The sequence below is a fragment of the Trichosurus vulpecula genome, chromosome 7 (genome assembly GCF_011100635.1).
Source record: "Trichosurus vulpecula isolate mTriVul1 chromosome 7, mTriVul1.pri, whole genome shotgun sequence".
NCBI lineage: Eukaryota > Metazoa > Chordata > Mammalia > Diprotodontia > Phalangeridae > Trichosurus > Trichosurus vulpecula.
This window is the reverse complement of record NC_050579.1, coordinates 249,716,790-249,729,689: the sequence shown is the minus strand read 5'-3', so window position 1 is coordinate 249,729,689 and position 12,900 is coordinate 249,716,790. Positions and strand designations below refer to the sequence as shown.

Sequence of the window (12,900 nt, the reverse complement as noted above, 5' to 3'; positions counted from 1 at the left end):
ACAAGACATCAGTCCGGGATGGAAGGCTCTGGGAAGACATGAGCTCACCTGGATCATCATCCATCCCCTACTTTCAGGTTCTGTGCATAGAATGCATTCTGGGTCACTGGGTGACCTGTCCTGCTCTAGCAGGAGATGCTTCAGGTACTCTTCCCCCTACTCTGGAGACCACTCATAGTGTCCCTGGGAGCATGCAGACAACTGTCTTCCTCTGCCTCTTTTGTCCCTTAAACCAGAAGCTCACTCTTGTGATCTAAGGGAGTGGGCAAGGAATGGGCCAAGTTGGGAAATGATTTCTAGCCCCAAGAAGACTCTTCGGCCCAGATGTACCACAGGTTGGGGAGATCACTCTCATGGTGGTCTGAGTGGGGAGGAGGATGGGATTGGAAATAACAGCCCTGTCCCTGTCCCTGCCCCTCCCCAAACCCACACCCACACAGAGCCACCCTGAGGAGCAGCTGCTCTCTTTCACCGTCATCTACACCGTGGGCTATGCACTCTCCTTCTCAGCCTTGGTCATCGCCACGGCCATCCTCCTTCGATTCAGGTAACTAATGGGAACTGGGCAGCAAAAGTGTTTGAGAGTTAGGATGTGGGAGAGCGGGGATGGGATCTTCTCTAGAGCAGCAGCCTGCCCCTACCTTTGCAAGGGAGTATCATAGTAAGAAGCATGATGGGTTTTGAGTCAGAAGACCTGTTTTTTTTATTTTAAATTAATTAATTAATTAATTTTATTTTACAACACTCAGTTCCACAAGTTTTTGAGTTCCAAATTTTCTCCCCTTCCCTTTCTCCCCTCCCCTCCAAGACAGCATGTAATCTGATATAGGTTCTACATATACCTTCACATTAAACTTATTTTCCCAATGATCAAGTTGTAAAGGAGAATTATAACCAATGGAATGAACCATGAGAAAGATGTAACAAAAGTAAAAGAAAAGAAAAGAAAAAAGAAAAAAGAGAGAGAGCAAATAGTTTGCTTCAATCTGCATTCAGGCTCCATAACTCTTTCTCTGGATGTGGGTAGCCTTTTCCATCATGAGTCTTTTGGAGCTGTCTTAGAACCTTGCATTGCTGAGAAGAGCCAAGCCTATCAAAGTTAGTCATCACAGAAGCAATGTGTCTGTGGTTGTGTGCAATGTTCTTCTGGTTCTGCTCCCTTCACTCATCGTCAGATCATATAAGACTCTCCAGGTTCTTATGGAGCCCATCTGTTCCTCCTTTCTTATAGCACAATAGTATTCCATTACATTCACATACCACAATTTGTTTAGCCATCCCCCAATTGATGGGCATCCCCTTGATATCCAATTCTTTGCCACCACAAAAAGAGCTGCTACAAATATTTTTGTACATGCGGGTCCTTTTCTCCCTTGTATGATCTCTTTGGGATACAGACCTAGAAGTGGTATTGCTGGGTCAAAGTGTATGCACAGTTTTATAGCCCTTTGGGCATAGGTCCAAATTGCTCTCCAGAATGGTTTGATCTGTTCACAACTCCACCAACAATGCAATAGTGTTCCAATTTTCCTACATCTTCTCCAGCATATATCATTTTCCTGTTTTCACATGTTAGCCCATCTGTCAGAAAAGATGTGGTACCTGAGGGTTGTTTTGATTTGCATTTCTCTAATCAATAGTGATTTAGAGCATTTTTCATATGACTATAGATATCTTTAATTTCTTCCTCTGAAAACTGCCTGTTCATATCGTTTGACCATTTATCAATTGGGGAGTGACTTGTATTCTTACAAATTTGACTCAGTTCCCTGTATATTTTAGAGATGAGGCCTTTGTCAGAGACACTGGTTGTAAAAATTCTTTCCCAGTTTTCTGCTTCCCTCCTAATCTTGGTTGCATTGGCTTTGTTTGGGAAAAATCTTTTTAATTTAATGTAATCAAAATTATCCATTTTGCATTTCATAAGGCTATCTCTTGTTTAGTCATAAATTCTTCTCTTCTCCATAAGTCTGATAGGTAAACTATTCCCTTCTCTCCCAAATTGCTTATAGTATCAGCCTTTATATCTAAATCATGAACCCATTTGACATTATTTTGGTATATGGAGTAAGATATTATCTATGCCCAATTTCTGCCATACTATTTTTCCAGTTTTCCCAGCAGTTTTTGTGAAATGATGAGTTCTTATCCCAGAGGCTGGAATCTTTGGGTTTATCAAAGAGTAGATTACTATATTCATTGACAAGACCTGGGTTTGAATCTCCTTTCTGGGCTTCAGTTCATCATGTGTGATCTTGAGGGGGTTGGTGTAAGGATTCTTCCAGATCTAATTCTCCAGTCCTAAGGAATGCCTATGGGAAGGCCCATCTTCTTTTCACTAGACTAAAATAAAATCAGTGAGCATTAATTGAATGTCTATTATGCTAGGAAGGAGGCAGCTAGGTGGTTCAGTGGATAAAGTGCTGGGCCTGGAGTCAGGAAGACCTGAGTTCAAATCTAGCCTCAGACACTTTCTAGCTGTGTCGCCCTGGGCAAGTCACTTAATCTCTGTTTGCCTTAATCGGTTGGAGAAGTAAATGGCAAATCACTCCAGTGTTTTTGTAAAGAAAACCCCAAATGTGGTCATGAAGAAGAGGACCTGACTAAAAATGACTGAGCCACAAAAACAACATGATGCTAGCAATCTTATGTTAGGTTTTAAATAAGTAGATTCATCCTAACTTTCCAATTCCTGTTTTTTTTAAAAGATTTCTATAATCTCTTAAAAATAACAAATAGTGGAAAGGTCACTAGAATTAAGTCCAGATTTAAGGAAGCCTAAATTTTCATTTCAGCTTTCCCACCAATTAGCTATGTAATCCTAGGCAAGCCGGTTTCTTTGTCTGGGCCTCATTTGTAAAATGGAGGGGTTGGAATAGCTGATATTCCCAGTTCCAACAGTCAGTGTTTGATGATTCACTGAGATGACCTTCCTGGTGTTTATTAACTGCCACAAGAAAGTCCTTCCCCAGGGTCAAGCCTCAATCCTTCCAGCTACTGTCCTAATCTGTTGCCTATGAATATAAACTAGTCTTTGAAAACTGGCTAAAATCTGTTTAAGTAGGGAGAAGGAAAGGAGACTTCTCCAGGTGGGGAGAATAGCAAGAGCCAGGCAGTGTTGTGGGGATGTGTATGACATGGATGTAAGGGGGTGGCAAGAGAAGGGGTGAATACGGAGACTATTCATGTTGGTCTTCAGATATTTTTTTAAAGGCTTTGAATGCCAGGTGGAAGGGTTTGGAATTGACCCAATAGGCAGCGGAGAGCAATGGGAGGTTTTAAGGTGATGAGGGCTTGGCCTAAGACATAAAGGATTGTTTGGCTTTTCTTTCTATCTCTAGCACTTAGCCCAGTGACTGGCACACAGCAGGTGCTTAACATATGCTAAGTGACTACTAGTAGGCAGGCAGTCTAGACCTGAACCATTACTGGTTCAGATGTTCTGCTCCTTTTGCTCCTTTGTGGGGAGGGGGGTGGGGTAAGAGTCCCATGGGGGGGGGGGTCAAGGGGGAGATGCTTTGTATTCACTGGCTCAACTCCACATAGGAAGGGGCATATGTAAGTGTGTGTGTGTATGTATGTGTGGTGGAATGGATAGACTGTTGGGCGTAGAATCAGGAAGACCTGAGTTCAAATCCAACCATAGACAATGACTAGCTGGGTGAACCTAGGTAAATCACTGAACAACTCTCTGCCTCAGTTTCCCCATCTGTAAAATGGGGATAATAATAGTACCTCCCCACTCCTCTCCAAGGTTGTTGTGGGGATCAGATAAGATATTTGTAAAGTCCTTACCACAGTGCCTGATATGTAGTAGATGACACAGACAGATAGATAGATGTTAGGCTCTGTTGCTGTTCTGTGAGCATGTGTGCGTGTGTGTGCATGTGTGTGTTCATGCATGCATATGCATACTTGGGCATATAACTGTGTGCTGGGGAGCTCTGACAGCTGATGCTGATCTGCCCTGGCATAAACATGGTAGGAAGGGGTGGGGTAAGGAAAGAGCAGCACATGGAGGCTGGGGCTGGGGGCTGTGCTTTCCCCACAGGCATCTGCACTGTACCCGGAACTACATCCACTTGAATCTGTTCATGTCTTTCATCCTGCGAGCTCTGTCCGTCTTCATCAGGGATGCTGTGATGAAGTGGATGTATGGTACGGCTACCCAGCACCACCAGTGGGACGGCCTCCTCTCCTATCAGGTCTGCGGGTAGGGGTGTATGGGTGTCTATGTGGGTGTGGGGGGTGGTGGGGGTTCTGAAGTATGAGGGGAGGATAGGGAGAGGAGGAGAGAGCTGGGGAAAGAAGGTTAGGAAGGGAATAAAGATTTAGGAAGCACCTACTCTGTGCCAGGCACTGTGCTTTATAAACATTATCTCATATAATCCTCTAACAAACTGGGATGTAGGTTATCACCCCCATTTTACAGTAGAGGAAATTGAGGAAGACAGAGGTTACGTGACTTGCCCAGGGTCACTTAGCTAGGTTGTATCTGAGACTGGATTTGAATTCCAGTCTTCCTGACTTCAGGCCCAAAACTAGACAGACAAGTAAGTAATAGTAGGTGTTGTTTTGTTATTTAATTGTGTCTAATTCTATGACCCCATTTGGTGTTTTTTTTTTTTGGCAAAGATTCTGAAGGGGTTTGCCATTTCCTTCTCCAGATGTGGAAACTGAGGCAAACAGGGTTAAATGACTTGCCCAGGGTCACAGTGTCTGAGGCCAGATTTGAACTTAGGTCCTCCTGACTCCAGGCCCATCCACTTTGTCACCTAATTTCCCTAATCACAGTAGTAGCAGTACTAGTACTAGTAGTAATAATACTATTTTTGTTGTTGTTGAGGATCTAGACTTAAAAAAGTGATGGAGGAAATGTTAATTATGAATATTAAAACTGAACATGTGTCGTGGGTACTCCCCGCTCCTGAAAGCCAGTTGTTAAATGTTTACTAGCACACTCCTGGTTATCTCTATTGATATTAACTTTATTAAAAATGAGAAAATATTAGTATTATTATAAAAATCGTTTTGATCTTATGGGTCCCCAGACCATACTTTGGGAAACCACTGCCCTATATTATACTGCCTAATAATGAAAATGAGTTCCATATACTGAGTCCAAGAGGGTATGGCGAAAGGAAGAAATGAAGTCATGACCTTCGGGGAATTTCTAGTCTGATGAGCTCCTGAGTCAGGGGGCCCCCAAGATTGTGGGAGAAATAGTCTTTGCTCTTAGCAAGCCTCCAATCTTAGGATGGGGGAGATTTTGTCCCTACCCTGAGAGAACTTCCAGTCTTATGGGAGTGGCATTCTCTGCTCTCAGGGAGCTTCCAGTCTTATGGGGTATACATAGTCCCTGCTCCTAGGAAATCTTCAGACTTGGTGGAAGAAGTGGGGGAAGGAAGATCTAATTCTGGCACTCCAGAAGCTCACGGGATAATGGAAAATTCACAGATCTGGTGTAGGGGAGCTCCAGGTTTACTGCAGCAAAGACTTATTCGGCCATGAGCACTGATATGGGTCTTGCTCCTCTACAGGAGTCCCTGAGCTGCCGCCTGGTATTTATCATGATGCAGTACTGTGTAGCCGCCAACTACTACTGGCTTCTCGTGGAGGGCATCTACCTGTACACTCTACTTGTGCTGTCTGTCTTCTCTGAACAGAGGGTCTTCAGACTCTACGTATTCATTGGCTGGGGTAAGGGGGTGTGTGGAGGAAGGAGCTGATGCCTGGGTCCCTCGGGGTTATCCTATAGCAAACTGCAGGTTCTCCCTGTGGGGGCCTTGCTCCCAGGAGGTATGAGGCAGGAGCCGTATTAAGACAGTCATACTCCAACTGCCTCTTCTCACACAGCTGGATCACGGGTCTCTAGGGCTTCATCCACCCCCTCTACCCCCATCGCTGTCCAACAGACCTTCATGCCAAGAGTTGAGATCCTCTCCAGATCCTTCTCTTAGCATCCAATTGGGTCAAAGGAATGGCCAGCACTGGGAGTTGGGAACAAGAAGAGGGCGTTTCTGTCTAGGATAGGACACTGTGGGACCTTGGAATTTGCCAGTGTGTATGTTTTGGGGAAAGGGATCTCCTGAAAGAGTCTGAGGCCACAGGTGTGTTTATCTGTGCTTTGTCTCTCCTGGGAAGATGGGAAGATGGGCTTAACTTCCCCTATCACCCAACAAAGTCTGCTCTCCCTGCTGGGTCTTAGGATGGAAGGGGAGAGAAGATGGGTCTTTTTGAGGATCAGACTGAGCAAAGATGGGCTTTCTTGGTTTCTGGTGGATGGGAGGGGAGGTCTGGGGGACGTGAAAGGGCTGAGGTAGCTGATGTGACAGGAGGCTGGAAGCAGGAGATGGGGGTGGGGCTGGGGCAAGGGGTTGGAGGGGAAAGGGAGGCTTGCTGGAAAGGAACAATGAGTATGAATGGAGCCCAGCTGGAAATGTTTTAGCCAAAAAAGTTTGCTGATCACTATTGTGCCCTTTTTTTTGCTGGAACATTTCTGGTTGTGTTTCTACCTTTCACCATGCAAAGACTCACCTGAGGGGAGTGGGGGGTGGGAGAGGTTAGGGGATTACAGGGGAGTGGGCAGGGAAGGGAGATAGGGCTTGGGAGCCTCCTTAAACTGACTCGAGTAGTGGGCCTGGAGTCAGGAAGATCTGAGTTAAAATCAAATGCTTATTAGCTGTGTGGCCCTGGCTAAGTCACTTCTGTTTGCCTCAGTTTCCTCAACTGTAAAATAGGGCTAATAATAGTACCTACCTCACAGGGTTGTTGTGAGGATCAAATGAGATAATATTTGTAAAAGTGTAAAAAGCAGCCTACCTGGCATATAGTAGGTGCTTAATAAATGCCTATTCCTTTCCTTCCTTGAACTGAGAAAACTTTGACAACACTTGGATAAACTACTCCTGTCCTCTTCCACTCTGGCTCCCTATTCGCTTGTATATAACCCCAACTCGTCCTCCTCCCCCAAACTGTCCCCCAATTACTGCACGCAGGTTCAGTCTTCCTGTGCCCCAGTCTCAGAGTGACATCAGACTCTCTCTCCCTTGCACCCCCACCACCCATCCATCAGCCGACCACCTTTTCCTTCAAAAGAATAACAGTGCCCTGGGAAGAATACTGTATGATTTCCAGTCAGAAGAACTGGGTTTTAGGATTGCTTCTGCTCCTTAGTGCCTGAGTTAGCTCAGTGCCGAGCACACTGTAGATGCTCCATAAATGCTTGTTGTCTTGATTTGATGGCCTGACTTGAGTGATCACAGGCCAATCTCTTGGCTCAGTCTTCTCACCCACAAAAAAACAGAGGAGTGGATTATGAAGGGACTTTAATTTTTCTGTGTCCTAGGCTGGGGTATGCCGGTAAATTTTTAACGTCCAGCTCTCTGGGGGAGAGGGGAAAGTAACACACAGGACATACTTTTAAATTTGATCTACATTACTAATATTTCCTTAAGTCTAGACAATCAACAAAACAATAAATCAAGTCCTCATTTGCAGTGTTTGCTGATTTCAGAGGTGTAAATGCTCACACTGAAAATTTTACAATCTCCTTCTTCAAGGGGTGGTTAGAACTGGCTCCAACACACCCCTGGTCCTTGGGCCTCTTTGGCCATCTGGTGAAGTCTATGGACCCTTTCTCCAGAATAATATTTCTAAATGCATAAAACAAAATACATAGGATGACAAAGGAAAACAATTCTATTGAAACATAGCTATCAACCATTAAGAAAAAAGCTTACAGAATCCAACTAAGGTCTCCTCCAGCTTTTTGTTTCTTAGATTGGCCTCTTGCTCCATGTTCTTCCTGCCATTATCTCTGCCCTGGACTGTTGTTAACAGTCTCCCAACTGGCTCCCCAGCTTCCAGGCTCTCCTCACTGCAATCCTCTCTGCACAGAATGGCCCGATTGATCTTCCACAAACATCATTTCCACATGTCATTCTCTTGTTCAAAACCTCATGGCCCCCTTTTCACTTGCCATTCTGGGCACTCTCAAACCTACCACTATTTCCCTAGGCTCATTTCTCGTTCCTGTCTCTGGATTCTGCTCTAGTGATTTGCTCCCCTTCCTCCTTTCAAAGGCCATTTCCTTTGCCTGGAAGGGAACTCTTCTGCCCCAGGAAGACATCTTAGATTGACCCTACCTGGCTCAGATCTCAATATTACTCTAGTCTCCTTGGCAGTTCATTAGATCCTCAACCTATTCCTTTATAAGTTCTTATATGTATCCTGTGTATTGACTGTACACCTTGACTGGACCTAGAGCTGCCAAAGGGTGGGAACCCAATCTGTCAAGCATTTGTTAAGCTCTATTATATGCAAACCACTGTGCTAGGTCCTGGGAATCCAAAGACAAAATTTTTTTAAAGTCCCTGCTCTCAGGGAGTTTACATTCTAAGGGCTGAAGGAAGGGCTGTGATTATAACATGTGAACTGATAACTCTATATATGATCATTTCAAGAGGAGGGAGGGAACACAAACAACTAAGAGTCTCAGGAAAGATTTCCTACAGAAGGGAGGTGTCCCATGAACTGAGACTTGTAATAAGCTAGGAATTCTGAAAGGCAGGGGTAAAAAAGGGAGCGTATTCTAGGCAGGGAGCTCAGTCTATACAAAAGAACCCAAGTGAAAGATGATGTGTACAAGGCACAAGGAGGCCAATTTGGCTGGAACACAGAGTTCATGAAGAGAAATAATGGATGGTAAACTTGGAAAAGCAAGTTAGAGCCAGATCAGAAAGAACTTTTTGTCTATTTTTTAAAATGAACTAGACAAACATCAACAAACATAATAAAAGAGGATTATTTATGAGACCATGAATATATTACACACAGCTTGTTTTAAATACATGTTAAATTTAACACTGTAGTATACTACTCTGCTTTTTTTGAATCCCATTCTGTGTATTTTTAAATGTTTCACTGATCCTTCCTTTCTTTTTCCATTCCTTCCTTCCCTCCTTCTCTCTCTCTTTTCATTCTTTCTTTTTCTCCCTTCTTCCGTTCCTTCCTCCCTCCATTTCTTCCTTCCTTCCTTTCTTTCTTTTTTTCTCTTTTTCTTTCTTCCTACCTTCTTTCCTTCCTTTCTTCCTTCCTTTCTTTCTTTTTCTTCCTTCCTTCCTTCCTTCCTTTCTTTCTTTCTTTCATTTTCTTTCCTTCCTTCCTTTCTTTCTTTCATTTTCTTTCCTTCTTTCCTTCCTTCCTTCCATCATTATCCCTCCTCCTTCCCTCTACAACTCTTCCCTCACCCCTAAAAAATGAAAACCTTCCTTTGTAACAACCAAGTACAGGCAATCAAAACAAGTTGTGGAAATACTAAACTGTTCAGTTTAAAGTGTTTAAATACTGAATTGAGGAATTTTTATTTCATTCTAGTCCAGGGATTTTTAAACTTTTTTATATCATAGATCCCTTTGGAAGTCTGGAGAAGCCTATGGATTCCTCTGAATGATGTTAAAGGCATAAAATAAAATACAAAGGATTACAAAGTAAACTAAATATATTGAAATATTGTTTTTTAAAGTTCACGGACTCCAGGTTAAGAATTCCTGTTTTGAAGGCAGTAGGAGGGAGACATGAAAGGTTCTTCAGGAGGGGAGTGATATGTTCAGACTTGTGCTTTAGTAATATTAATTTAACAGTTCTGTGGAGGATAGATTGGCAATGGAAAAGGCTGAAAGATGGGTGTCCTATTAGGAGACTATTCAGGGCTTGAAATAGAGAGGTTGCTATATGAGTAGAAACTAGAGGGCAAACGCAAGAGATCAAACCAAGAATACTTAGCAACTGATTGAATGTGGGGCATGGGCAGAAGGAAGAGTCAAGGAATGAATTCTAAGATTGCAAACCTGGCACTTAATAGAAACAGGGAAGTTTAGAAGAGGAATTAATGGGAAGGTATTAGGGGTGGGGGGAAGGGAAGACAATGAATTCCTTCAGATACCCATAGAGCAATAATTGGAGATGCCCAACAGATGATACAGGAATGGACTTCAGGAGAAAGATGAAGCATGGATATATAGGTGTCATCTGCATAGAGATGATAATGGAACCCATGGAAATTGAAAAGATCATCAAGAAAGAGAGTCTAAAGAAAACGGAGGAGACCTCCAGGCGAGCCTTTGTGAAGAGTAAGGGGGACATGGATGAGGAACCAGAGAACTGAGAAGAAGCCTCCAGATAGGAAGAGAACTAGGAGCGATCAGTATCATGGAAAACTAGAGAGAGCAAAATATACCCAAAAAGAGGGGAAGCAACAGTGTGGAATGCAGCTGAGAGGTCAAGAAGGATGATATCTATGAAGAGATCTTCAGAATTAGCAATTAAGAGATCACTGGTGGCCTCAGAGAGGGCAGTTTCAATGGAGTGAGAAGGTCAGAAGCTATATGCAAGGGCTGAGAAATAGGAGAGTGGACAAGAAAGATCATCAGCCTGGGAATTGTCACAGAGCAGGGAGAAGATGTTCCTCCCCATCACAGAATTATGGAAATGGAAGGAACCCAAAAGAACCACTTAGCCCAGGGCTCACAAATTCAGCATTTCAGGTTTATTTTCATTTTTTTTCTGTTGACACTACTACCTAGGATTTGTTAATTAGATGCGCTATTTGCCTGAACAAAATAGAGCAAAGCATAATATGAATTGTGGGTCTTTAAACAGCCCGGAATAAAGGGGGCTAGGGGTATGTGTGTGTGTGTGTGTGTGTGTGTAGACTTCAGCTGTGATCTGGTATAAATGCATAGCAGATTGAAAAGAAGACAGTATTTGAAGTCAGATAAGATGGGTTTGAATCTTGACTCTTGTTATGCTAGCTGTGAGATCTCAGGCAAATCCCTTAATCTCTCTGGGCCTCGGCTTTTGCATCTATTAAAATGAGAGGGTTGGACAAAATGACCTCTGAATTCTTTTCTGGCCCCTCATTTCATATATAAGGAAATTCAGGTCGAGAATGTTCAAGTGACTTCTCCCAGAGTCACATAGCTAACGATATAGTGACAGAGTTTGGGCATCATCTCAGTGTCTTGTTCTAGTGGTCTTTCTATTCAGTCATCCTGCCCCCCAGCCTGAGATATCTCCTCAGGGCTCAGGAACCATTGCAGGAGGAATCTGGCACCTCTCTAAATTTCTCCCTAATACTTCCCTCTCCATTTTTCCTCCCCCTTTCTCAGCTTCGAGTCTACAGGTCTCTTAGACCTGAGTTCCAAGAAAGTTATCAAGGCACAATGGAAGGAGCCAATTCTTGTCTTTATGACCTTGGGAAATTTAATTGTCTTTTTAAGCCTCAATTTTCTCATCTTTAAATGAGGGGGTTGAATTAGATGAATTCCAAAGTTTGTCTCAGCTGTTAATCTTTTATCCTAAGATCCCTGTAGCCTAATCTGCCAGGAGTACCCAGTAGCAGACAGTGGAGTGGACCTTTGGGACTCAGTTAAGATAAACTGATCAGTCCCTACCTGGCTGACAGCCAAGGGAAAGCTCTCCTAAAGGTGGATGAGACAAACCACAGGATGTCTGTCCTTTCTGAGAAATAGCATCATCATTGTTTGTGTCCTATCACCATGGAGACCAGAAGGCAGGCAAAGGCAGAGGAGAGGGACCAAGTGAAGACAGAGAGACCATGTGTCAAAGGGGCTTTGTGGTGGGTAGGAAGACTGGTAGGGAAAAAAGGCAAGGTCTCCTGATGTATCGCATCTGAAGAAGAAAGTGGCTGTTCAGGTGGAGGAGAGATGGCAAGCAGAGATAGGCTCCCTTCTCTCCCACACAATCCACCCCTCACCTATCCAAATAACAGCTCTTTCCCCCTTTATCTCTCAGGTTTCTCCTCTCTTTCACCTCCAAAAAGAACATCTTCAAGAGATAGAGCCCCGTGGAGACCCCCAAAGAGGCAGTCAACCTTGCAAAGTCAGGGCAGTGTGAGAAATTATTGACTGCTGCTAAAGTTAAGGAGTTTTTAAAAAATCATTGATAGTTTTTATTTTTATCTCACCTTCATGTCCAAATCTATCCTTTCCTCCCCTTTCCCTTCCTCTCAGCAGTAAGCAATCCTTTGTAACAAAAAAGAAAGAGGGAAAGAAAGAAGGAAAGAGGAAAAAAATTAGCAAAAGCTACCAACACAAAATCAAGTAAATGCAGCATTTCATGCCCATAGACACCCAGCTCTACAGAGAAGGGAAGGAGGAGAATTTCCTCATGGTTTCTTCAAGACCAGGCTTGGTCATTATCATTAGGTAGATTTCAGAAACTGAGGAATTTCAATAGAACCCACCAAACCCCAAATCCCATGTTTAATTGCTACTAAAGGCAGCTGTGTAGGTTACAGCCAGAGTATGGTTCGGTAGCGTTGAGAGAGAACTAAAGTGCCAGGGAATCACTGTTTTCCTGAATGTGTTTCATTTTCTTGTTTGCAGTTGAAATCTCTTGCCCCCTCCCCCGCCGCTCCCTATTCCCCCAGCCTGGTTCCTCTGTTTTCTAAGTGGAAATAAAAAAGATAAATCCAGCAGAGAGTTTGCACTGCTTCCTAGTCAGGGCAGGGCTTTCTCTCTGAGTGTTTTAAAAATAATTAAAAAGAAAAAAAATCTTTCTTAAAAGGACATTGTGAGTGAAAAAATCACTAGGCCTGGTTGATAATGGCATCAGGATACCTAATCTCCAACTATCTCTAGCCTTTTCTTTCTCTCTCTCCACCTGGCTCCCCACTACTACCATCTCACTCTGGGTGAGGGCTAGTCTACTAAAAATGGATATTCAGGTGATCAGAGGGTTGAGGATTTGGGAAGAGGAGAAGAAAGAAGTAACCTTGGAATCTATTTTGTCCTAGACCTGGAAATGACTTTTGGAGTTTTCCAGAAAGATACCCAGTATGCATGAAGAAGTTTCTTTTAAAAGCAGGGGTGGAAT

At 43.4% G+C, this 12,900-nt stretch overlaps 1 protein-coding gene across 1 annotated transcript in view; it reads left to right on the top strand.

Moving 5' to 3' along the window:
- Positions 1-12,900, top strand: part of GLP1R (glucagon like peptide 1 receptor) — a 57,119-nt gene that overhangs the window by 28,964 nt on the left and 15,255 nt on the right. The window contains exons 5-7 of the mRNA XM_036768362.1: positions 441-547; positions 4,052-4,205; positions 5,541-5,700. Of these exons, the coding sequence (XP_036624257.1) occupies positions 441-547; positions 4,052-4,205; positions 5,541-5,700 (421 nt within the window). The remainder of the gene's footprint in view (positions 1-440; positions 548-4,051; positions 4,206-5,540; positions 5,701-12,900) is intronic.